The 25,717-nt window shown below is 40.7% G+C and overlaps 1 protein-coding gene across 1 annotated transcript in view; it reads left to right on the forward strand.

Moving 5' to 3' along the window:
* The window catches only part of ANO6 (anoctamin 6), a 79,016-nt gene extending 53,983 nt beyond the window's left edge, over positions 1–25,033 (forward strand). Inside the window, exons 10-20 of the mRNA XM_049813563.1 lie at positions 879–939; positions 4,252–4,397; positions 5,871–5,948; positions 7,453–7,678; positions 8,569–8,738; positions 9,309–9,406; positions 12,121–12,251; positions 13,062–13,267; positions 19,273–19,475; positions 19,930–20,035; positions 20,973–25,033. Coding sequence (XP_049669520.1) covers positions 879–939; positions 4,252–4,397; positions 5,871–5,948; positions 7,453–7,678; positions 8,569–8,738; positions 9,309–9,406; positions 12,121–12,251; positions 13,062–13,267; positions 19,273–19,475; positions 19,930–20,035; positions 20,973–21,179 — 1,632 coding nt within the window. The 3' untranslated portion in view covers positions 21,180–25,033. The remainder of the gene's footprint in view (positions 1–878; positions 940–4,251; positions 4,398–5,870; positions 5,949–7,452; positions 7,679–8,568; positions 8,739–9,308; positions 9,407–12,120; positions 12,252–13,061; positions 13,268–19,272; positions 19,476–19,929; positions 20,036–20,972) is intronic.
* Positions 25,034–25,717: the final 684 nt, after the last annotated feature.

Raw genomic sequence — 25,717 nt, forward strand, 5'->3', positions numbered from 1 at the left:
TATAAAGCAATGTTGTTCCTCCACTAATGTCCTGCAGAATTGCTAGAACTGTGCAAACAGTTGTGTCTTTTGATCCAGTGACTGAAATTTGGAAAGTAAAAACAATAATCACTCCACTTTGATCTAAGATGAAAAAAATGTGTTTTTTTTTTATTTCACATAATCCCCAAATATTTGATATGGGACTAAAGGGGGTTTCTAATCAAAAATTAAACACTTTGGTTTCATTTGAGGGTACTTTTTCCTTTGGGGGCAGGGGAAAGAAAACCCACATTCAATTCTTAAATCAGTAGCTCTGAATCAATTTTGCTAAGGAAACGTTTAAAGCATGTTTTGACATTTCTAAATTCTGCCCCATCCCTCCCCAAAGAAGTTATCTGGATCCATGCCTTGAATTTAACCCGTGTTGTCAAGCAAGAGACGGGTACATGGAGAGGCTGATGTGGGCCATGACAGAAGCTGTGACACAGCCATGTCCTGTTAGATGTGACACAGCCAGACTGATCTAGTTTTATTTTATTTTAATTGAAAAATATTTAATTATACAAATGATGTTTCGAAATCAGGAGAACCGAGTGCTAATTCTCCCTCACATTGATAATTTGTGGTGTTATTTATTTTTTATTAAAAATTTAAAAAAATAATTCATGTTGCTTATATTTTTAATTCTGGGCTTTGCGTTTAATTTCCTTAACTTACTGGAGGATGATGTACATTGACGGAAATTGAGGAAACCCTATCAATAAAGATTGTTTATTAAACTACATAAAAGCTACAAATCAACATGTTCAGTAAGCAGCTTCTGTTCTGGGTCAGTGTAGAAGAAAAAAAATGTGTCGATTATATTTTAAGCCTTTTTTTCTTTTCCATTTTTCCAGAAACTCTGTATATTTGATAGCTTTGGAACACTGGTGTTTGCAGTATTTATGGGCATATGGGGTAAGTCAATTTCAACAACTGTGGTTTGTCATCTAATTTTGGCCAAGCCTCCAGCATCAGCCAAGAAAACATGGATAAATTTGCAACAACTTCATTTTCTAGCACTCAGGAATTCACTAGTAGGTAGTTCTGTAGAAGATACGTACATTCACAGGAACTCTTTTTTAGCATCGTAAGAAAACAGAAAATTGTAGAACTTAAAGTTGTTTTTCAGTGTCTGTTTTGTTTCATTTGATTTGGAGAAAAGTCCGAGAGAAGTGATTAGAGCTGCCTCATGTTCATCCAGCAGGAGCCAGCCACATGCTTAAGTATATCTGGCAGAGGAGATGTTTTTTTTCCAAAGTGTTTTGGAGCTGCCTGTGCCTATTAACAGCTGTGTGACTGTGCAAGGCAATTGAAAAATAGTCATTTATCATGTTTCCCAGGAATTTTTTCCTCCTGTCTTTATTTAAGAAACTGATTGTAAAAAGTGTAGTAGTTACAAGCGCTAGATTTATCTTTTAGCAGAGAAAATGTATCTGAAACCAGGATGTTTCCCATGGGTGAAACCACTTGGTGCTGCATTCAAGGCATTAGGCAAGGTCTATTTTCCCAGAAATGGTTTCATTTGTTCATATTATGAACTTTGTTAACTGGCTTTTATTGCACTCTTATCCAGAAATTACCAAAATAAGCTCAACATTAGTTCTGTATACAGGACGCTATAGAGAAAATAACTCATGTAACGTTTTGAATTCATATGTAGGCTGACAAGAATACATAATTTGCTTTCTTTGTAAAACACATTGTATTTTTATTTTCCAATGATGACCTAAAGTGCTTCAAAATAGCTACTGCTTTAAAGAAATATAAGATGAAACATATCATTTCAAAAAGAAGATTTCTTTCAAAATATATGCTAAAATCAAAATACCAGTAGGATATTCTCTAAATAAAAGAAAATTAGAAGTTTGATACTAATGTAATCTTCTCCTGTCATCTGAATAGTTAATTTATTTGCAATTTGCTTTTTAATTAAAATTGTGTTTCCTGTTTTGAAGAATGGTTCCAAGAGTAATAATTACAAAGTTAAGCTGCATGGTTATAGTGATGGCTGCAAGGTCTATTAGTATTCTTGTCATAAGTCCACTATATAAAGAGGTGAATTGTATTACAGAAATTCAGTCAAAATTGTACTGAATCCAAATGACCCATGGTCCTGGTGCAATTCCAGCTGTAATTTTCATCTTGCTCTAATACTTTTTTAGATCTCCTGGTCCAAAACAATTAAAATAATATCAGATTTTTAGATATATTATTGCATCATTATCATCAATACACTTTTAATAATTGCTTTTATTAGTCTATTCCCTTCAAAGATCTTAAAGGACTATAAAACACCAGGGAATTTGGCCTCAGGAATTAGTCCTCTATACATTAATGCTCTGGACCAACACTTCTGCCACTTCTCCCATGATGGTATGATTAGATTGGCAAAGGTCATGAACAAGAGGCAGCTTCCACTTCACTTGCTGCCATCACTGGATCCCCTCCCTGAACAAGATCACTTAAACAAACAAACGTTCTCCAACTTCTCAGCCCTTGGTGACACAGCATCAGAGGCAGAATACCCAAGCCATACCGAATGGCGGCGTTGAGGGACACGCGAAAGGGGACACCACAAATTACCAGTGTGAGGGGTAATTAGCACTCGGGTCTCCTGATGCTGAAACGTCACTTGTTTCCACTGTTAAAAAAAATGCTGGTTCAAAACAAAAGGCAAATGTCAAATCCGGTAGCCGCTCCTTCCCTGCTCTGAAAGACACAACTTGGCTGCTGGCTTATTTTAGCTAGCAGAAGTTTTCTTTGCATCGGGGCCGAGAGAGCTGTCCCCATGTTAGGTGCCCTTCTTTCCCTGTTAGCACGGAGGCTATCACAGAGGGAAGTCCTGCACTTCTGGATTTGCAGCTGGAGTAAATCAGTACAGCCTATAGCTTCCTGTGATTTGGGCTGGGCAGCTGTTTCAGCTTTATGGACGACTAATCTTGCTCTGCAGAAGGCAGATGCGATCCTCTAGCCCACTGCTTGGAATGGCCTTTGTGCTTCTGAGCATGAAGTAGCAGAGAAGTCCTGGTGAAAGAGGCCCCTGAATAATCAGGGGAGGAGGGTTTCCTAGGGTTCTGCCTGTGTGCGGATGCCAAGGACGTCTCACAGCCCAGCCCGTGGAATTTTCTCATTTTTATATGCTTCAGTTTGGGGTTTATTGACCACACCTGATTTTGGAAATAAACTTTAATGTTTGGACTTGTAACCACATGCCATTGATGTTTCATCATTCAGCATGAGGGGCCAAACTAATAAAAAAAAAAACCAAACCACTTTTAGGGTTAATTACTCCCAGACAATGGGAGTAATGAGGAGTGCCGGGATGGGATACTAACTCCTCCTGGAGGCAGTGCTGCAGATCCACACCACTCAGTCTGGGGATGCACTGTCTCCAGTAAAAAGGTATCCGGGTGGACCGGGGAGCGTGGCACTGACACCCGTTGTCTGAGCCTTCTCAGCTGGGTCTGTCATTGCCTCTGCTGCCAGATCTGCCTGCTTCATGTCTCGGGACAAGGTAATGAGTTTGGCTGGGTTCATGTCCAGCCAGTACCACGGAGGCATCTGTGTACTTGGTGCCCCAGTGCTCCCAGTTGTAGGAGCACACACGGTCCAGGGAAACGGCTGGCCCAGCCCAGAGAGTTTCTAAGCTCCATGCTGTGCAAAAAGAGCTGCAGCCAGCCCCTTCAGATTCCTGCTAGTGAGGAGGAAAGGCAGCTGCATTTAAGCAGCTTTACCTGAATCATCATTGGTTCTTGTAGTCTGCAAACTGATAATTTGTCCATGCAAAAATTGCAGACCGAATGAACGTGAGCTTTTCCCTGTGGCAATTTTTGGCATGCTGAGTTTTTCTTTTCTAGGAGTCCAGCATTTTGTGTTCACCTATCCAACCAACTTGATTTCTTATGCAACCCATGATAAACTTTCTCAAAAGCAGTCTATAATATGAAATCCAAAGTGGCAGAAAGCAAATAAATGTATATGCATTCTTCAGCATATGCTTACAACACCGTTTACCTCATGTTTCTCTTATTAAGTACCTATATATCCAAAGCAGTAATTGCATAAAGGAGTAGATCCAGTTATTTTCACTACTGCATTAGCCAATAAGGGTTTTGTTCCACGTCTGTGGAAAGCTGTATGGAAAACTGAGCCTCATGTTATAGCCCGGGGGTCAAGCAGTGTCCAATGCTCACGTGGTATTGCTCACTCTCTTTATCTTCTGGATAGTTACTTTGTTTTTGGAGTTTTGGAAGCGGCGGCAGGCTGAACTAGAGTATGAATGGGACACAGTTGAGTACTTGGAGCAAGAAGAGCAAGTTCGCCCAGAATACGAAGCTCGATGCACTCATGTAGTAATGAATGAAATCACACAGGTAAGGAATATTTTGATAACTGGTGATGGCTACTGCAATAGACATGTTGTGAGAGGACACTATGAATGTGGTGAAGCTGGACTAGAGCTGGATAAATCAGCAGTGCTTCAAGGAGAGTTGATAAGCTGGCCTGGAAATAGTGAACTTATAAAGTACAGATGCATGGCAGGGAATTTATACCTAACTGTAGGCACCTTAAAGTAGTTGCCTGTTCGAGGAGGTTGCACTGCTGAGGTTCCTGTGTCATAAATAAACAGAAGTAGGCATCATCCCCAGCTTAGGAGACTAAGTCTACTTTATTAAATCCCCCAAGAAATGATTCAGTGTTGCTGCCAGAGGCCAAGATCACAGAGCATTTGCTATCTTTGCCTAAGAATGCACCACGAAAACAGGGTGAAATAGAGGGAAAGTCGTTACATTATGCATCATGCCAAGACTGGTTTTTTAACCAAAGATGTTTCTGTTTGAAACATGTATAAATAGGTATTGTTGCTAAGTCCATGCGGATGCAATTACGATTAATAACAGCAAACTCACAGGGACAAGGATAATCCTCATTTCAATGAAATAGGATTCATGTTTATGAGGATCTTAGTTTAGATCTCTATTTATTATACATTTTGAGTAGCTTTAGCTTCAGTAGCTCACTCCAGTTCAGCTTCACTTTTTATTATTCTCTGTCAATATATTACTCTGGCGTTTATCTGATCATTTGCATTGCTTTCACATTCCATCCACATTATACTAATGTTTATTAGAGGGCACTTGTAAAGTTTCAAAATTAACTGCCATGGTTGAAACTATCCTATATAGATCTTCTTTTTATATCTTGTACTACAAAAAAACTGGTTCTGTTTAAAAGCTTATAAACCTATGCCTCCTTTAATGTATAAAGGCATAGCTAGAAAGTTCTTTTCAGACAGTTCAAAGAGTGAAGAATATGCTAAAACATAATGATCTTGATCCTCAAGAGATCCTATAAAGACTCAGTGAATTTTCACACCACCATACTGAGGTACGCATTTTCCTTGGGAAAGCCATCCCATTGTTCCCATGGGGTAAATTGGGAAATACAGAGATCAGGGACCAAAATCTTAGTGCCTGCTAATTTTAGCCAAGGAGGTTTGAAAGATAGTGACCTTGGATGCCATGGTCAGCAGAGAAGGATGCGTCCATTAAAGAGGACTATGCACCACGTCATAGCTGAAGTCAGTGAGAGCTGAGGACACTCGGCGTCTATGGAAGTCATTTTTATCTTAGAATGGGCAGCAAAAAAAGACACATGTTAAGGCAAGGCTTTTGAAATCATGAATAAATGTGAGTTTCCAGGACAACAAAGCAGAAAAGGAAACAAAATCAGAGAATTCTTTCCTTTTTTCTGCCCTCAATATCATAAAGGGTTTAATTGCAGCACCCAAAAATCATGAAGAAAAGCTTGGGTGCATCCTTGATCTGCTTCTAAATCTTTTACAGCAAGAAGAACATGTACCATACACTGCCTGTGGGAAGTGCATAAGGATGACTTTCTGTACAAGTGCAGTCTTCTTCTGGGTAAAGTTCTCCTCTTGTTCTTTTACCTCATGAATTCAATTCTCTATTAAGTGTCTAAAAAAAGATCCTCCTGAACTGAACAAAAGGTAACAAAGGAACAGGTTCAGCTGGATTTCCATCTGATGCATAATCCAAGCCCGTAAGGTATGGACCCACATGGAGAAGGTAGCTGTAGTCACCGAATACTCGTTAGCTTACAGTCAACAGAAAATACGTCATAATATTCTGCAGTTGTAGCTTGTGAGTTATGCCTGTGAATGCGGTCCATTTCCCTCATTATTTTAAGATAAATGTCTTGCTTTGCTTTGGGGGGGGAGTAGGGGAAAGACTTTGGTTTATATGCTCTCCTCCCTGCCAGTTTCTATCCTACCTGTTCCAGCCATTTGCTTCAATATTGTATCTCACAGTCCTGGACCTCTTGCAGGTTTTTCATTTCATGTAACAGAGCAAAGCTGGGTGTTCTCTAATCTTCCAGAGCTGCTGCTTTAATTACAACTAAAACTTGAAAGCGGTCCAGTCACCCATGAAACAATATCTAACATGGTGAGCATGCCCTGAGAGGTCAGCTTGAAAAGCTCGGTGGTTTAGCATGCTGTGTGTCCTCCTTGCCTGTAGCACAAACAGCAGCTGGAAGAGACCTCATCCTAGGAGATAGGAGAGGGATCGGAGATGGATACGAGTGGTGGCTGGCAGCCCAGGAGACCCTCAGCGTTAACACTTCTGAAACACAAGGAAAGAATACTGGCTTGCTGTTGGATTTAAATAGGCAGGACTTCAGGTTGAAGGGAAGAGATTTGGTCTGGGTTTGTCATTTGCGTTCCTGCACTCTTCTTATGCACAGGGTAGGGGGAGGTAGGTGGATTCACGGCAGTTTGCAGAGATAGTGGAAAAAAGATTCGCAGCTCTATGAACCTCAATGTGAGTAATAGCTAGAGAACTAGCAAGAAATAAAAGCGGGAGGAGAAGCAGAAAGAGGGAAGGTGGCAAGCAAGATGGGGCGCATGGATCATTATTATGACTCCTGCAGATTACATGACTTGGCTTAAAATTTGTCTGTTCCTTTCAGGGGTCTGTAGTTTGTAATATTATCACGCAAAAGAGAAGGTAGAACCCCTTCCATAATCAATGTAGACTTGCTAGTACATTTGCCATCCTACCAATTGCCCAATGTCAAAAGAGGGAGATATCTTCTATCACATGCCTCAAGGCGTAAGATTTGATTACGCATCTCATTATCTTTGCTCGCATCGGTACAAAACTTGTTATTAGTCATAAAACAGACCATCTCTTTTCTTTCCTGCAGATTGACTATGCTGCATGAAAAAAAAGGCTTCTTTTATGGATTCTGTATTTATTGCCTTCTATCTTATTTGATCATCCTCTTGCGATGGAATGACAGGCACACGATTGGTTTCCTTTTGCCTATTGTAAAAAGTGTTTCGAACTCACTTCTTCCTGAAGCAAATGGTTCAACATTAACATCTTTCTTGTGCTTCCTTGGCAGATTCTTTTGATTATTGCTTCAGTTATTGGAATCATTGTCTACAGGCTCTCGGTTTTCCTGGTGTTTTCTGCAATGTTGTCACAGCACATTAGTGGAACGGAGACGATCCTCAAGTACCTGACTCCGCAGACAGCCACTTCAGTAACTGCTTCACTCATCAGCTTTATAGTCATTATGGTTCTCAACGTCGTCTATGAAAAAATGGCAATCCTGATTACTGACTTCGGTATGCCACTGCTGTACCTCAGATAGAAACTTGGGGTAAAATAGGAAGGAAAAATACCATGTACATGTATAATAAGAACTCCAATAAATGAACACCTGTACCACATATTTCGGAATTTTCCCACCAAGTCCTACAATACCATCTAGAAATTTTCAAATACGGATTTTCTCAATATCAAAGGAATATGATATTCAGCTCTTTGCCTGAAAACTCCTTGTATAGACAGCATGAAAGATCAATTGTTTACAGTTTTGTGCTTGTGAAACAGACAAAGCAAAGAAAATTACTATAATAACCAAGCTTTATGAAAACAGATCTGTAACGCATAATGCATTCAATTACATTAGCTTTTGTTTATGGGGAAAATAGCTATTTTCTTGTAAATAAATGAAATAAGGTCACTGTTCCAAAGCTAGATACCATTCCCATGTTATTAAATAGATAAACAGTCACAAATATTATTATTCTTTATATCCAGGCCATCAACATTAAAGTAGCTATTTTACTTTAGATGTGTGAAGTAGTGCGGTGTTTTAATATAGTTTCACTTAATACTGTTTCCTCAGTTCAAAGTGTTGCATTTGCATCTTTCCTGAGTGTGCTGGATTTGGGTGCTTTTTTTTTTCCCTGAGTTATCAGAATTTTTGCTTGTTCTTTCTCTTTATTGTCAGGGAACAAGTTCTTTCCTTTTTACAACCCATATAGTTTTAGAATTAGCATAATGGTTACAGTATACATGGGAATTATATACAATCTAATTTATAATGCTCAGTCATATTAAGGAGTACAAGGCATACACATACTTTTCCAGCTTAGGCTCTAAAGCAGCTTGTATGTTACTTGTAGGTTGGCTTTTCTTTTTTAATTAATTTTTTTTTTTTCAATTGCAGAGCTTCCAAGGACACAGACTGATTATGAAAACAGTCTGACCACGAAGATGTTCTTGTTCCAGTTTGTCAACTACTATTCTTCATGCTTCTACATAGCCTTCTTTAAGGGTAGATTTGTAGGTCACCCTGGAAATCCAGTTTATTGGCTAGGAAAGTATCGCAATGAAGAGGTAAGAATGTATGATAATGTTTGTTTTTAAACAGCAGGAGCCATTAGTCCAGGTATTCTGCTACAGTTAGGAGTGTATAACATAGTTGTACATATTTAACACGAGGGTTCAAAAAGTGACTGCCTGCCAAGCCAATTGCCTCCTTAGTAACCCCTAGCATAAAAGAATATGCCACAAGACCAGTTGCGCTTAGAAATGTATTATGTGTACCCAGACAAGCTTATTTTCCCATGGTCCAGCAATCTGTGAATTGGCACATGGGAAGGGGAGAACATCAGCAGAAGCATTCCTATTCTCACCTCACCTGGTGACAGCACAGTACAGACCTGCATGACTTCACCTGGTATTTCACTCTTTCACTAGTGTCCTGTCAACCTATCATATGTGACCATACATGGCCTGGAATTGGCTTTTGCATACCTTACTGGAAAGGTTTGCCTAAATAGTCTTCTTGTATTGCTTTAAGAAATGTTCTCATAATAAACCAGGAATGCATTATTTTAAATGCTTCATCCGTGCCTGAAAAGTTACCCAACTTCAAAAATTTTTCCTGTCTCTCCTAACCTTCAGTGTGATCCAGGTGGATGTCTCCTCGAACTCACAACTCAGCTTGCCATCATAGTAGGAGGTAAAGCGATCTGGAACAACATTCAAGAAGTGCTTCTTCCGTAAGTTGAAGCTATTAAGTGATCTGCTTTTTCATATTTGAAAGATAATGCTTTTGCTTGATGTGTTCATGCATTTGGTCACTAAATTTGATAGGTGCGTATTGTATTCTAAAAAGCATCAGACTAGTTTTTTGGGGCCTTTTTAGACAGTTTGGATATTTTCGGTCTGGTAGCTCTGAGCTCCTGTCTCTGTCGTTCTGTTTGATTTTAGTTGTAATCAGAAATGCTTCCTTCCTCTGCAAATCAGACTCAATGTGTTAAAGGTTGGATACTTAAAACTGAGGTTATAGAAACTCTGAAACTATTAAACTAAAAACAGTTGCTTAATATTGAGGGGATTGATTTGTTGTTATACATTGGGCTTTTTTAAGTCATGCATAGGTTACTAATTTAACTCATTTAGTTTTACAGTCATATTTGACATTCATAGTGCCTATAGGTTCTCTTTCAGTGGGGCAGATCTCTGGAAGGTCATGTTTTAATGTAAACAATAAGCAAAGTGCTAATCACGAATGCCCTCCGTTTAATTTAGGTTAAGATACTATCCAGGACTCTGTTCCTTCTCCCAGAACTTGTTCTTTATTTTATGCTGATCAGTGGCTGTTGTGTTGCTTGGCGTAGGGAACTCCCAGTTTACTCATGCCCTCCTGAATGCCATAATCACCAGCCCATGGCATTGTATTGTATTCCCTCTGGCTGCGGTTCTTCCAAGCCCACGAATTGTGCTCCTTTGCTGCACTCACTTCAAAGCATGTCATAAATACTGTGTAGGGTTGAGGCTAGGGTGCTCTGCTGAGATACGGTGCCTCCCCAATGCTCTGTACATGCTGCTGGTTGCAGGATGGACCTGTACACCCATCCTTCTCCTCAACATCGTCTTTTAGCTGAGGAAGGGTCCCTAGACTGAGCATGCCTGCAGATGTCAGCTCCAGCCATAAACGACTGACTCCTCCTTCTGTGTACAGGAACTACATTCATCTGACCAGAATTTTGAATTCACTTCCCAGGGTGACAAGTAACATTTAGGTGTTGAAATGCTGAGTATCACTTCTGGATCTGGTTCTTAACTGCTCCCTCATTCTGCATCTCTGCCAGTATAAAAAGAATCATTTTGGTTTTTTCTCTGTTGATAGACATTTGCCCCCACCTTCCTTCTTTTTGAATATGGTTCTTTGACTGCTGAAAATGGCTACTGCCAATTCATCAGTTTTCTTAAATTCTCCTGCAAGCCTTTCAGATGAGATCAGCCTCACCTCAACCCTTGTGAAGGGGAAGGCACAGCTAATCCTGGAAACCGTTTCCAGGCACACGGAGGACAAGAAAGTCATCAGAAGTAGTCAGAATGGATTCACCATGGGGAAGTTATGGTTGACTTGGTCACACTCAAAGAGTTGTGGTCAACAGCTCTATGTCCAAGTGGAGACCAGTGACAAGTGGTGTTCCTCAGGGATCACTACTGGGTCTTGTCCTGTTTAACATCTTCATTAATGATCTGGATGAGGGGACTGAGTGCTCCCTCGGCAAGGTTGTTGATGACACCAAACTGATAAGTCAGAGGGTTGTGCTACCACCCAGAGGGACTTTGACAGGCTGGAGAAATGGATTGGCAAGAACCTCATGGAATTCAACAAGAGGAATTGCAAAGTCCTGCACCTGGGGGCCACCCAGCTGGAAAGCAGCTTGACAGAAAAGGGACTGGGGGTCCTGGTGGACACCAAGTTGAACATGAGCCAGCAAAATGCCCTCATTGCAAGGAATGCTAATGGTATCCTCGGCTGCATTAGAAGGACTGATGCCAGCAGGTCAAGGGAGGTGATCCTTCCCCACTACTCAGCACTGGGGAGGCCACACCTAGAGTACTGTGTCCAGTTCTGGGCCACCCCAGTACAAGAGAGACGTGGACCTACTGACAAAAGGTCCAGCAAAGGGCCAGAAGGATGTTGTAGGGACTGGAGTACCTCACATATGAGGAGAGACTGAGAGAGCTGGCACTGGTCAGCCTGGAGAAGAGAAAGCTCAGGGGGTTCTCATCAGTGTGTACAAATACCTGAAGGGTGGGAGTAAAGAAGAGGGAGACAGGCTAATCTCAGACGTGCCCAGTGACAGGACCAGAGGCAATGGCAATGGGCACAAACTGAAACACAGAGGTTCCCTCTGAACATAAGAAAACACTTTTTCGCTGTGAGGATGACCAAGCACTAGCACAGGTTGCCCAGGGAGGTTGTGGAGTCTCCATCCTTGGAGATACCCAAGAGCCGTTTGGACATGGTCCTGGGCAACCAGCTCTAGGTGGCCCTGCCTGAGCAGTTGGGGTTGGAGCAGATGACCTCCAGAGATGCCTCCCAACCTCAACCATTCTATGATTCTGTGAATTTTGTGATCAGAAGGAATTCATCTGTCTAACCACAGGCTTACATTTAACTTGATTTTTTGTTACCTTCAATTTTACATGTCATTCAGCTGTACAGCATAAGTGTAAATCAGTATGATTCTGATATATTGCCCCTTCACACTCTTTTTATGGTTGTAAATAACCACTTTCAGGATAAGGCAACAGAAGATTATGCTCATGTTTGAAGGAAATTTTCAGTAATTCAAGAACAACTAAATCCACTGTTCAAAGCTATAGCAGCACAAATGTCAATTTTTTCCATTTACTGAACTTTTTAGCTTATTTTACCAATGTTAGTGGTCTTTTTCTCCCTGGCTGATAGTTGGGTTAAGAATCTAATCGGAAGATACTGTGCAGCTACTAGATCAGAAAAAGTTGTTCCACGCTGGGAACAGGACTACCACCTGCAGCCCATTGGAAAACTTGGACTGTTCTATGAGTATCTGGAAATGGGTAAGTAGCAGTTTAGTTTGGATTCCCTACCACTGCTGGGTACAAACATGCTCTAAAGAAAATTTTCATACAAGCAATGCTTAATAAGTGTATACAGAGGAGACGTGAATGTTTTCCAAGACAAGTTTTGATAAGCCATTACAGGTAGTTTCGCAAGCTTTTATTAAGCAGCTAAGCCTCAATCCAATTTATAAGTAGGAAGCAGCATGTGACTGACTGTACAAGGAGGAGTATTGCTGCTTCTTTGCCCCATCCTCCAAGAAATGCACCCAGAAGGCAGACCGCTGCCATGTTCTGGTGTTGTACAGCAGAGCCCTGCATCAGACTGCTCTGCAGGGGCTCTGCAAGTCACCAGGACTTGCCGCTGGCCTCCTGGGAGCTGGCACGTCTCCGGTTTGTTGCTACAATCCGCTCTGTCACAGCATGGCCAGCGCACTTGTCGCAGCACTCGAACACCCATAAGATGATCGTTAGTCCAGGCTTTGCAGCACAGCACTGAGACAGATGATAGTAATTTTGATTTCCGGGTCTTCGTGGTGAAGACATAAGAAAGAAACGGATGTTTAAATACCCAGAATAGTTCCTCTTGGTGTGTTGTGACTTGTAACATTTTCCTGTCCCCTTCACCTAGCAGGTTTTTTCAGTACTGTTGTGCTCCTATCTTCTGATACAAAAGATTTGCTAGGAACTCGGCTACTCTTTCTTGTCTCTCTCTCCCACAGCTGAAGTATATAAAGTATACATGCTCATCCATGCTTATCTCCAGTAAGTGAAAGCCTCATCGATGTATGTAACCTCTCCCTTTGACAGTTATACAGTTTGGCTTTGTCACTCTGTTTGTGGCATCGTTCCCCCTGGCTCCTCTTCTGGCTCTTATTAACAACATGTTGGAAATCCGGCTGGATGCGTGGAAGCTGACGACCCAGTTCAGGCGCATGGTTACACAGAAGGCACAAGACATCGGTGCCTGGCAGCCCATCATGCAAGGCATAGCCATTCTGGCGGTGGTCACCAATGTAAGTACGGTGCCAACAATTGCAAAAGACAAAATGCCTGCGCTGCAGGTGTTACATCCAAATGTGGGAATGCCACGTGTGGCAATGTAGCACTTAAATGATCCTAAATTAATTACGAGCATCAGTCCCTTAAGACTTCAGCCCCTGGGAAATAGGCTCTCAGTTACTTTCCAGATGTTTTGGAAACAGAATATGGTCTAAAATATTAGATCTAAAGAAAAGAATTTTTATTTAGAGTTGCTAGCCTTCAGAAAAATCTGTTACATATGAAGACTATAGGCCATCTTTCCTAAAATTATAGCACAGAGTACAGAGACCTTGTCTTAGCTGTAGACAGCCTACAGCTAAATGCATGATTTTTGAAAAAAAATAGGTTGCAGTTGGGCTAAGTTATAATCGATTGTGGTTTCTAATTGTTACAATTCTTATGGTCAATGCCTTCATATTTGAATTTGGCTTTAAGCAATTTTGCACTTAAAACAGAAATTCAGCTTCTTTCTTGTGTACTTAAAAATACAATGTGTGCTCAGAATTGCAGCACTTACCTTTTGAGGTCAGAATGAATTTTCTGAGAATTTGCAAATTAATCTGTTTTTCAGTTGGATTTAAAATTAATTTTAAAAGAAGTTCTTTAAAATATTTAGAAATTTTTTTCTGATGAATATACTCCTAACAGTGAAGTTCAGACCTTTCAAATTTCCGATATCATTGATTTACCAAGATCTCATACATAGGCTGCATTGTGGGGAGAAAAATAATCCATTGGACTTTACCACTGTGAATTATTTGATTGCTTATTCTTAAACAGTAGCTAACATCTATTATCTTTCAAAAAACTCTCACTGCTGGCCTTTCTTAAAAGAGCAGTGACCACTGGTTTCCTTTGCAGGGACAGTAACACCACAGACTCTCCATGGTTAATAGCCTTTTTCAACAGGGTCACCATTTTCTGCTGTTATCGGTGAGATCAGGGATTCCTTCTGACACATTTAAAGGTAGTCGTTTCCTCCAGGACCTTGCCCTCGCAGCAACAGTACTTTATTTTCACTCAATAGGAGTTTCTGGCGAAAGCAGTTGAGTCTAAAGACAAGAGTTTATCTTAGCCCAAGCTTTCATAGGAGGCTCTGCCTTTTTGGAGAATGGTGGTCTTTGGGTAAGAGGAGGGAGATGGAGCTGAGCACTCTACTATAGTTACTAACTCAATAGTTTGGGGACTTATTGCAAGTAAAAGAATAATTCAAACTTAAATAAGGACATGAACTTACAGCCCTGTATCTCAGGCACCTTCTATAGTCATTAGGGGTCTGGGGTCTCAGCCCCAGGAGTTCTGCTTTACAGAAATAATATAGGGGTAGGTATGTGCACCTTCTTTTCCCACACCCAGATGAGTGTCCCTGCATATTCCTCTCTCTTCCCGCCCCCCCACTTTAAGAAGTCTTTGTTTTGCCCCTGGAAAGATGAGGTTATTTTTGAAGAATGGATAGATGAGCTTCCATGACCTGACTGCCTATTGGGTTATTATCTTCTCAGTAGCTTGTTTTCGTTATTTTGGGGGCTGGAGGTGGTACCATATAGAAATAGGAGTCCAGGGTGAATTTCAGTGATTAGGAAAATTTTAAATGTCAGCCTTAGCTACCAGATGTATTTTCAGGTATTGGAAGGTCTCCCAAAACAGCCATTATTCTTGTTCAGAACTTTATTTTGCACTATAGCAATTCAACAGGTACGGTGAACATAGCTAGGATGTAGAGAGGAGACTCGGGAGGACATAAAGGCAGAGAATTAAGCACAGAGAAATGTCAGAAGAAAAAAGGGAGCTTGAGGATGGAAAATTTACAAGAGAATCTGGGAGACAGACAACAAGCTCGAGCATATGCTCCATCTGTTTCGCACTGCTATGCTAAGGCAAGCCAAACATAAATCCAGCTGTTCTATAGGCATGTGAACATCCAAAGCCTACTAGTAAATGTGGTGTTAAAAATAAAAAAAAATAAAAAAAACAAACAAAAAAACTGATGCAACTTTGGTAACACATGTTCAGATTGTTAGAAATGTCAGGTGACGCCAGAGATACTTTGGGGCTCTTTTGGTTTAGTGCTTGTGCAGAAGATTGTTAATGATAACTCTCCTAGCAAGTGATGCAAATCCCAACAGATAATGCAAATTCACAGATGAAGCATAGTTTCATCTAGCATAGCTAGAAGTAGAGGCAACACTATTGGTGCACCAATATCCTCTTTCGAACTATGCTGCTAGAAAACTTATAAAATAAAAGGCAAAAAAGTTTCTGGTGCCCTGGAAGAAAAACAAATATGTTATGCTATTGGATAAGCTAACTGTCTTTCCCAGTCAATCCAGCTGGATCTTGTAATACCACTATGAAATTAAAAGTTGTATATACTTCTTAAGATTACTTTAAAATATTCTTACAAGTACCTTAGTCATAGTCCTTATGATATTCAGGGCAGAGTTAAAGTGCCCTTGGTGACCTCAGGGTGACTCAGACATGTGTAGGCTTCCGTTAGGAATGTATTTGTGCCCTGCTTTCTGCAGAAAAATGACCCAGCAATAGGTGTCTGTCACTACCCAGTCACAACCCACCAGAGGCTAATCTGACCTTTGCAACTTTTTTCATTCCAAATTCCTCTTGACATGCTACACCCCTCGAGGCATCGCTGAAAACATGGAGTCCTCGATGTGCAAACGTGTATTTACAACTTGGTTTTACTCTCTCTTCTCCTTGACAGGCACTCAATCCCAATGTTCACGTGGCTGTTAACTGCAGGCATGTTTCTTTTAGAGTCACCCTTTTCGGAGGTCTCGCGTCTTCGATTAGATAGTTAATGCCAGTGTGAATGCAGTGCATTTGCCGCTGCCATCGGTGGGGCTATTAGCATGCAAGGGGCACAGCGCCAGAGACTGTCACATTCGAAAGGCCCTGCTGCAAGTGTTGTAAGGACCTCGAAGAGATCGGTATTTCTTGCTAATGAAGTGTGGAATATAAAGCCATGTACTAGAGCAAATGCTAGAAGCAGTTTTCTTCCTTTAAGTAGGTTTTTTTCTTGTTTGACATGCAGAATCTAAGACAGGTCATCAGTCTTTCCTTTACCATCCCTGCCTTGATTTTTCCTTAGTACACAGAAACTGCTTCTTCTCTTCTATGTGACTTGTTACAGCTGATTAGACTTGGGTATTATACCGTCTTCTCCTTCATGCATTACCTTTGTAATACCTGCTAGTAAAGTGGAAGCAACTTTTGCACAAAACTATCAGTTTTGAGACTTGCCGCTCAGGCGCTGGACAAGTTATTGCATGATACCAAAGCATCTGTTGTTGATTTGAAGACTGATTTTAATTAGTTACGGTATAAATGGAAAGCTGTGTGCAGTAAAGCTTGGGAAGTAAAGAATGTGCTATTTGTTTGTAGTTCTCCAGTGCAATACTCTGAAATGCAGCCCATAATTCAGGAGGAAAGAAAATTTTTCCTTTGAGAGGACACCATAGGATTAGCTTTCGTATTTCTGTCCTCGCAGCTCTCTGGAGCACATCTGGAGATCATTCCAAGAGAAGGAGGAGAGTGAGGCAGGGTTCAGATTTAGGATGATGAGAGACCTGGGGCCTTGCAAAAAAATTCAGTAAGAGCAAATATTAAGTTGTGTAAATACCATATTCCAGCATCTTTCTAAATGATACAAAGAAGCAGCAATAAACTCATTTGGTCCAAAGGGAGAAGGGATGTTTTTGCCTTACTGTTCAGTTGCTATTAGTTCATCTATGGTCTGACTGGATGAGCTAATGAACAGAAAGAAATTATATTTAACTAAAACTTTCTATGCTTGCACTTCAGCTAAAAACAGAGTAATTTAGGTGTGAGGTCGTCTCCCTGCAACTGCAAGACACCGTAATATATATTTCTTGTCAGCCAAAAACACCTACTCTGCATGTAAATATAAACAACACATAATTTTCACTTCATTTCACACTGGCATGTAATGCTTAAAAACAGTTTTTAAAGCTGCATGCCAACTAAATTTGATTTAAGCCAGAGTACAGTACAAAAAAAAAAAAAAAAATCTTATCCTTGAAAATTTTAAACGAGTTTATTTTAGTCTTAGGACGCCTCCCTTTTCTTTCTTATCAGCCAAATTAACTTTCTCTCAGCTGAACTCAATTGTAACAATATCCTGGAGAACCAAATATAGATCTTGGACCACGGTCTCAAAAGTATTGTTTCTGCAAACCAGAGTTTAGCTTCTCAGGTGCTTCAAAGTAAGCCAGCTCGAAAGGTAAGCCACTGGGATAGTGTTCATCCTTTGGCAGTGGTGCTACTTGAGGTGGGGGGTCTTGCACCCTTTTCAACTCACTGCCCTCCCCCTCCCCTGTCTTTTCCCCTTGCTGCTGTCTCTTGTGTTGTGCTGGCACCAGCACTTTGACAAATGTACGATGAACCAGACCAGGGAACGGATTCCCAGCCAGATCAGCACCACGATATATCTGGCATGAGTGATCAGCACAGGGCATGAGTGAACTGCTAGGGCAGAGGCAGGTTGTTTTACCTAGAACTGCCGCCAAAGCGTTGTCTGAGGAACTGTAGAAGAGGTGTCCGTGTTTTTTTTTCATCCTTTCTCCTCTTTCCCCTTCCTTTTTTCTACAAGTGTCACAAATACCTCCTCAGGTCGGGGCTGTCTTGCTGGGATTGCTGCACGAAGGTGGACAGCTTTCACCCCATCTCATGAAAATAAAGAAATACAGACTGCATGAATCGCAGACTGGCATGAAGGGGAATAAAATACAGATGTTAAGCAGCTCTTCTGCTCCTCTGTTACCCATTACTGCTTAACTTTGCCCCTTGCTCTGTCCCATGCCTTTCCTATGGTTTTTTCCTGCCCTTTTTATGCATCTCTGCCTAAGCCTCCCTCCCCCGATCCCATTAGAACCCTGCTTCACAACTCTCTCCTCCACGTCTCTGCCCTGGTTCTTTCCATCCATGTTGTCAACTGGTTTTTTATCCCTGCCGTGGGACAAAAGACTTCTTTTTCAGCCAGAGTGCAGCTCATCGCTCCTTCCTAGGTGCTAGGCACTCAGCTGCAGATCTTGCCAGTGGAAAGTCTTCCTCAGAGGGAAAGCTTTTGAATTTGCAATACCAGAGGAGGAGATTGGATTAAACATAGTCAACCTGTCCTCCAGAATAGGATGTTTTGGGAAGCTCATGAGTTTAGAAAAGACTTCCCACAACAAACCCACAGATCCAATTTCCTACCCAGTTTGGGACTAGCAGACTGAGTAGGACAGGGACTCTCTTGGGAGCAAGATAAAAACAAATGGTCACGTCATATGTAAAACAGCACTACGCAGCTGCTACTACAAAAATTATCTTGGCATCAGGAGCAGTTTCCACATGTACTGACATTGAAACTTATGAGGCAACAACTGCCAAATGAATTTGGGCTGGCTAGCACCTCAGAAAAAGTGGGACGTTTCTAGGGTCAGAGGTGGATCAGCTATATATATAATTTATTTAATTCCTTTACTCAAACCTCAGGGTTCCTGGTGATATTTAATTTTCTATTACTGAACGACTCTTCTGTTGTTTCCACAAGTTTCATCAAGCAGGGTTTCTTTAAGCATCTCGTAAGTACATCTGATAGCAAATACATTTGCTGAAGGTTACCTTAGAGTAGTTTAAGGTGAGTTTGGCTGCTGACCTCCACTGCATGCTCCTGAGGGAGAATGTATATTATAGTATAACTTTTTTAAGGCATCCAGCAGAGCTAGCGTAATTTAAAAACCGTACAGAGTGCACATTCCAGAAAGAGATTGTTTTATGTCCATGAGTGACTACGTGCTCATTTACAGAGGGAACCACTGACTGGAAAAGCACATATTTTCTATTTTTAGCTCATACTGTAACTTTTGAGGTACTACGTATATGGCAAAGCCATGCATATTAAGGCTTATTTCTTAAACGCTGCTTTGGTTTTTTGTCTTCTTTTTCTGAAATGCAGGCTATGATCATTGCTTTTACATCTGACATGATTCCTCGTCTGGTTTATTACTGGTCCTTTTCGGTCCCTCCTTATGGGAGTCACAGCGGTCACACTATGAAAGGGTATATAAACAGTACACTTTCTGTCTTCAATATATCAGACTTCAAGAATGCAAGCAAGCCATTTTCCCCTTCTTGGTTTGGGAACCAAACGACATGCAGGCAAGTGTCAAATAACCATTCTTTTCCAATGACAAAAATAAATTCATTTTTTTAATATCTAAATCATCTAATTCAGTTAACAGTATCCAGTAAGAAATGTTAAAACACAGTAAAAGCCAGCATATTTTGAATGGCAGAACTGAGTGGAAGTATTCACCCATAAGTTTGTGCTACTCAGAAAATTCTTACTTTATTTCGGTTTTCTCATGATTGATAGTCTTAAAAAAAAAACACTTTTAAAGTTTTATAAGTAATTCTTAGTACAGTGGGGGAAAAAAAGGACATTTCAGCCAAATATAGCTTATTCTGCAGATATGATTTTACCCATTACTTATGTGCAGCTAACTGTTCCTGGATGCGTTAAGCAGGGACATGTCTTGCTCCATCCTCTGGCCACAGTGCCGTACTGCAGAGATGCCTGAGACTAGTTCCTGACTTTCCTACCTTGCTTTAGATACCGGGATTTCCGCTACCCTCCTGGCCATCAGCACCAATATGAGCATAACATATACTACTGGCATGTCATTGCAGCCAAGCTGGCTTTCATCATTGTCATGGAGGTAAGTGTACGGAGTTTTGAGCGTTACTTATTTAAACTTCTCTTCCCTCCATGCAGAAAATCCTTCAAAGACATTCTGTCCAGGCATGGCTATCAGAGCTGGTGAGGTGTGCTAGCATGGGCAAGAGCTTGGGAGATGTAAATTAAGTGTAGCACCATTCAAAAAAGAAGTCTCTGAAGTCATGACATCAGCTGAGGATGGCCCCCGTTTGCAGTTTCTTTTCTTAAGAACTGTAAAATTATTTTTAGTATCAGAAAGAGAAGGGACATTTACACTAAAAATATTTTTACATATACTTAGAGGAAGTTTCCACACAGTCTCATGAATATATATACATAATACATGTGCACTAGCAGAGTGAAGTCTATAAAGACGGTCGCTGCAAGAGGTGAGTCTCTAGATGAGCATCAAAAAGCAATTGCTCTTTCCTCTGCAGCTACAATCTGGGCTTATGAAAGATGGGAGTCAGTCCAACATGAAGGGAGAGGAATATTGGGTATTATTTCTTTATAAAATCTACTTGGGTCTGGATCCAGGGACTACTGAAGTCATCAGAAACATGCAACTGGTTAGATCAGAGTTCCCATAGAAGAGAAAACTCTGTTGCCCCAGAGTCATTTGAACAAACCTAAAACAATTTTTAAAGAAACTGTAACCACTATTTCCATGCAGGGGGGGAAGCACTGGGTCCCAGGGTTCCCCCCCAGCAGGCAGAGAAGTCCTTGTTAAAATCAGAATTAGAAAATCAGAAATTCTTGTTTATCAGACAATTATTCTATTCATTAGTCATGTCTGCTTTCTAAAATACTGTTCCACTGTGATAGATACTGGTACAGAACCCGCTCAGAGTCTTAAGAGGTAATGTGACATTTCATTTATAATAATAATAATGTCCTGTTCAGCCTGACTGACATTTTTTCATTTTCACCTTCCCCAGCATGTCATATACTTTGTGAAGTTTATTATTTCATATGCAATTCCGGATGTATCACAAAAGACCAAGAGCAAGGTCAAACGAGAGAAGTACGTAACACAGAAACTCTTGCATGAGAACGATCTCAAAGTTGTGAAAAAAACCATGGGGAAAATAGCCGACAAAATTTTCAAAGGAGTAGATAGCGCTTTCCGACCGAAAGCTGAATAAGTACTTTTTTATATGGAATAACAGTATTTAGACAACTAATACTTGTCCAGATATTACCAATAGCTAATCAAACACTTTGGATTAATTCCTTTTACTAAACATTGTTTCTTGCAACTGTTACCTGCTCATTTACCTGTTTCCCTTGGACATATGCAACCACTGCAACTCAGATAAGAGGGTTTTTTTAAAACACTTTAGCAGGACGTATTTTGTTAACATGCGAAGATAAAAATTATTTATCATCTTAAGAAAATGCAGATTAATTCTCAAACACATAGAGTGCCTTATTTAGGCATCACCTATTAGATCTCTTGTTTGACTTGAATAAAACCTTAAGAACAAGAATGATTTGTTGTTAGAATACCATCACATTTTCTGAAGGAGTTTTGATTACTTGCTAATGCAAACCCCAACTATAAAATGAAGAGGAAAAGCCAAAACATGAAGGAAAGAGAAGGAAAATGCAACTCAAAGTCATGTTGTTAAGCCATTGGAATTGACATACTAAGCGCTGTTGTGTGCTACACTGAATTAGCTATGCATACTGAGACTTAAATGGATAACAAGATATTTCAATTAATCATCGACTTGGATCACAAGAAGCAGCAGGACTGTAAGCCCATCCTGTTCATCAATCTCTGTGTAAACAGGAGAATTGCCTTTGAAATCAATGCATAAAAACTGACTTTACAGCACTCCAAGTGAGTAGAAACCTCAGGCATTTTATCTTTCCCCAGTCAATGTACTTTCATTAGTTCACTTGCCCATCCTGCTCTGAATGACCAGAGCCTTGAAGGTCTCCTACCTCTAACGGTAATGAGTGTTAGAAGTCTTCTCGTGTACTAAATCAGTATTTGTGGAGGGCTGTCTTTTGCATTTCTCCCATCCCAGAGGCACCATGCTCTTCCCTGAGATTTCCACATAGGAAGAATGTGCAGCTGGACCTGTTGTGATACAAGATCGCGTGATAAAGTGAATTCTGACAAGACCATGAATCTATTGAAACTGGAGATTGCAGTAAACCATTTAATATGCCTTAACCATGTTATGAAGCTTTAAATAACTAGGAAGGATGTTAGAGGTGTGGATATATGTGCTAGAGCCATCAGTCATCTTCAAATTAGGCTGCAGAGCTGCTTGGCTATTTTGGCTCCAGTTGCAAACTGGGAGTTAGGGAATTACAGATTAAGCTTGTATGTAGAGCTCCGCTTCGTGTCTGCAGCAGTGATATTCCAGATCATTAATTTGCTTTGTCTTTCAACAGTTTTAGTGGACCAATTTCTACAAATTCTGAAAATCAAAAACCTGTTAAAAAAATCAAAAGTATGCCTGTACTCTGTAAACCAGGAGATTACTGTTGTGTTTGTAATTTTGTACTCTTCTTAAATCTAATAGATATGCAGAATTTTTAGGCAGATTATTCATATAGCTTTTTACATATTAAGAAGTTCATTTGCAGAAACTATGTAGCATTTATAAGATGTATTTTATCCCATTAATAACCAGAAGGAATCAAACGTCTGAGTTTTGTAGCAAAACTTCCAAATACTGACTGCTGTGCACCTCAGGCCTTTTCTTTGAAACTGCAACGTTTAAACCAGGATAGGTAGCACATGAGGGGAGTCCTTGCAGCAGTCATGATACACAAGCTTTCACTCAGCAAGACTTTGCATGATTGCATGGAAGAACGTGCGAGGAAAGCTTGGTTCAAAAATCAAGGAAAGATGAAAAAGAGAAACTCACAGGTTCCACAGAACCACTTGCATTTCTGACACTGAAATTATAACTTGTTATAATGCTCAGAAAACTTTGTGTAGACACCACCTGAAGACAAAAAACCAGATGCAGGACAGAAAAATAAGATAGACCGTAACAATAAATGACAGTCAACCAGAGCAGAGATAGAACCAGTGCTTCTTTGCACAGGGAATTCTACCCTTTGCCATTTGTTTTGGTTTCATCAGAATCATGACAAGTCTTTAACGTACCAGGAAGCAAATATAAATTGAGCAGATGGACAAACACTCAGAAGTGTCTAAACAGGGCAGAATTTCTTATCAAAATATATCCCCTCAATACTGGTTTGACCTTTTTCCCAGATCACAGAGCAGTTGAGGTTGGAAGACACCTCTGGAGGTCCCCTGGCCCAAGCCCCCTGCTCAAGCAGGACCACCCTGGGCTGGTTGCCCAGGTCCGTCTCCAAGGATGGAGACTCCACAGCCTCCCTGGGCAACCTGGGCCGGTGCTCGGTCCCCCTCACCGTGAAAAAGTGTTTCCTGACGTTCAGAGGAAACCTGTGTTTCAGTTTGTGCCCACTGCCTCTTATTCTGTCACTGCGTAGTATACCAAACTTCTCTTTAAAACAAATTTTTTGTCCAAAAAGCTGCTTCATGGAACAATTTTAGTGAAGTACTCAGGACTTCCCTGTGCAACATGAGTTTGGTTAGAAAGGCCAGTTAGCTCCTTTCAGACTTGGAGCTTTTTACTTTAGCTCTGAGCTGCCCCTTCCCCATCTGCAGTTCTGTTCGGCCTAGAGATGCCATTTTCATACCCCTATCAGGGATCACAGCACCAGTGGGTGCCTTAAATACCTTTCAGGTGGGCTGTTGGAGGGCTGGGGAAGGCTAGGAGGCATCCTGTGATAAAGGAAAAAAATGTGATAAAGGAAATGACCATTTCAGGTCATTATTTGGTCTTAAGGAAGCATTTATTGCCCTCTTTGAGAGGTAAAGAGACTAGGGAACAAAGGAGTTGAGTGCCTTGCCCGGGGTCAGGCGGCGAGCAGTGGCAGAGCTTAAGGCTGATCTTTCAGGAGTGCCTGGTCTTCTGCTCCTTGTTTGGTTCCTGTGGCCTCTCTCAGTTGCCCTTTTTTACATCAGCTGGCAGCATTTATATTTTGTAGTTTATATTCCTGCCTTTAAAATAATGATTTTGAAAAAATTCTACATCAGCAAAGCGTGTACACCTATGACTTGGGCTCCTCCTGTAATAAAATCCTAACCAGCTTCGAGTGTGTTTCTACATTACCATTTTTGTTCAGATCAGGAATGTGCTTTTGAAACTTGTCTTCCACTTGTGCCCACTTTCTGGGCAGTGCTTCCCATCACAGACTGGTCTCGGGGCACAAGGACTCTTGGTTTAAACTGAACCAGAAGGCACGTTTTAGATATGCACTAAGTCCGGAGAGCTAAAACCACAGCTGGGCTGAAGTGAGCAGTGAGTACTGTGTGGGCATCACCTAGTCAACATCAACTTTTTGCTCTCGTGATTTGCTTCTAAAGTGCCACACTCCTTGCTGATGTAGCTGTAACATTTCATTTCAGAAGACACTATATCAGGAATTCAGTTCAGTTTGCCGTATGCACAGTGTCATTCACAGCACAGTTCTGAATGAGAGAGAAAGAAGAGGAAAACCAACAGAGTGCCTAATAATTGCATTTTAATAGTTTGATTTAAGCTGTGCAATTTCTGTAGCCTCTACCTCCAACTGCTGAAATGTGCTCTGCTTGTAGACAGGGAGCTCTGCGGAGGCATCAGAACAAAATTGGGGGGGTGGCAGTTGCCAACATATGAGTATTTGTAACTTCTTTTTTTGGTTTTTTTTTAGGCTTGGTCACTTTAATAATATTTAAGGATTTGCTTGAAGGGAAAATTAACATTTGTTTTAAACTATGAATCAATTCTACTTTTTTTTTTTTTTTTACACTTGGTATGTAGGCCAGACTCTTACTTTGTACAGATCTGTTGAAGTCAGGGTAAAATTTGGACCAGTGACCATTTCATTGCCTTAACAAGCACCATAAATTGCAGAGCGTTGCCACTGTTTTAGACTCTGTGTATGTTGATAAAATTCAGAATGCTAAGAATGTGTTTTTTGTATTTTTTCTAAGAATGTTTGCTATTAGTTTCCGAATATTAAGATGTCTTTATATTTATTGTCATTAAATAAAGTCTATTTTAAAATAACAGTGAATCTGATGTTGATTGGCATTGTTTGTTTTTCCACGAACGACACTGCTGCTGCCAAATGCCCCATTTAAATTCTTACGGTGTCATCCCTGTCTAATTTCCATATCGCTCCTCTTTTTCAATCTTTTTCCATTAAACTGTTACTAGTACTGAAATTTATCTCCTGTTTTTTCTGCATCCTCTAGATGGAAGTCATTCCTTTCAACACCAAGTCGATGACAAGGACCATTATGTTCTCATACAAATAAACAGTTTAGGTCTTTATACCCTTTCACTCCTGTCATGATAAACCCTGTGTTATGTTTCAGAGTCATCATTTATTTCTTCATCTGGATCGAGCCTGTGATGCTCCCACCTCCAGGCAGTCCACCCGCTCTGTCTCTCCCTGCCAGCCAGCCATCAGTTCTCTTCTGCTTCTGCTCCGACTCTTCCGCTCTGCTTCGAGGAAAACCTTTTCTCAGACTTAAGAGAACAGGAAGGTTAGAGAGTACTTTTAAACAGAGACCTTCTTTGCACTGAGGTGTGTTGTTTGGTTCCCTTTGGGGTTCCCAAGATCTGCTTTCAGTAGC

The sequence above is a fragment of the Accipiter gentilis genome, chromosome 11 (genome assembly GCF_929443795.1).
Source record: "Accipiter gentilis chromosome 11, bAccGen1.1, whole genome shotgun sequence".
NCBI lineage: Eukaryota > Metazoa > Chordata > Aves > Accipitriformes > Accipitridae > Astur > Astur gentilis.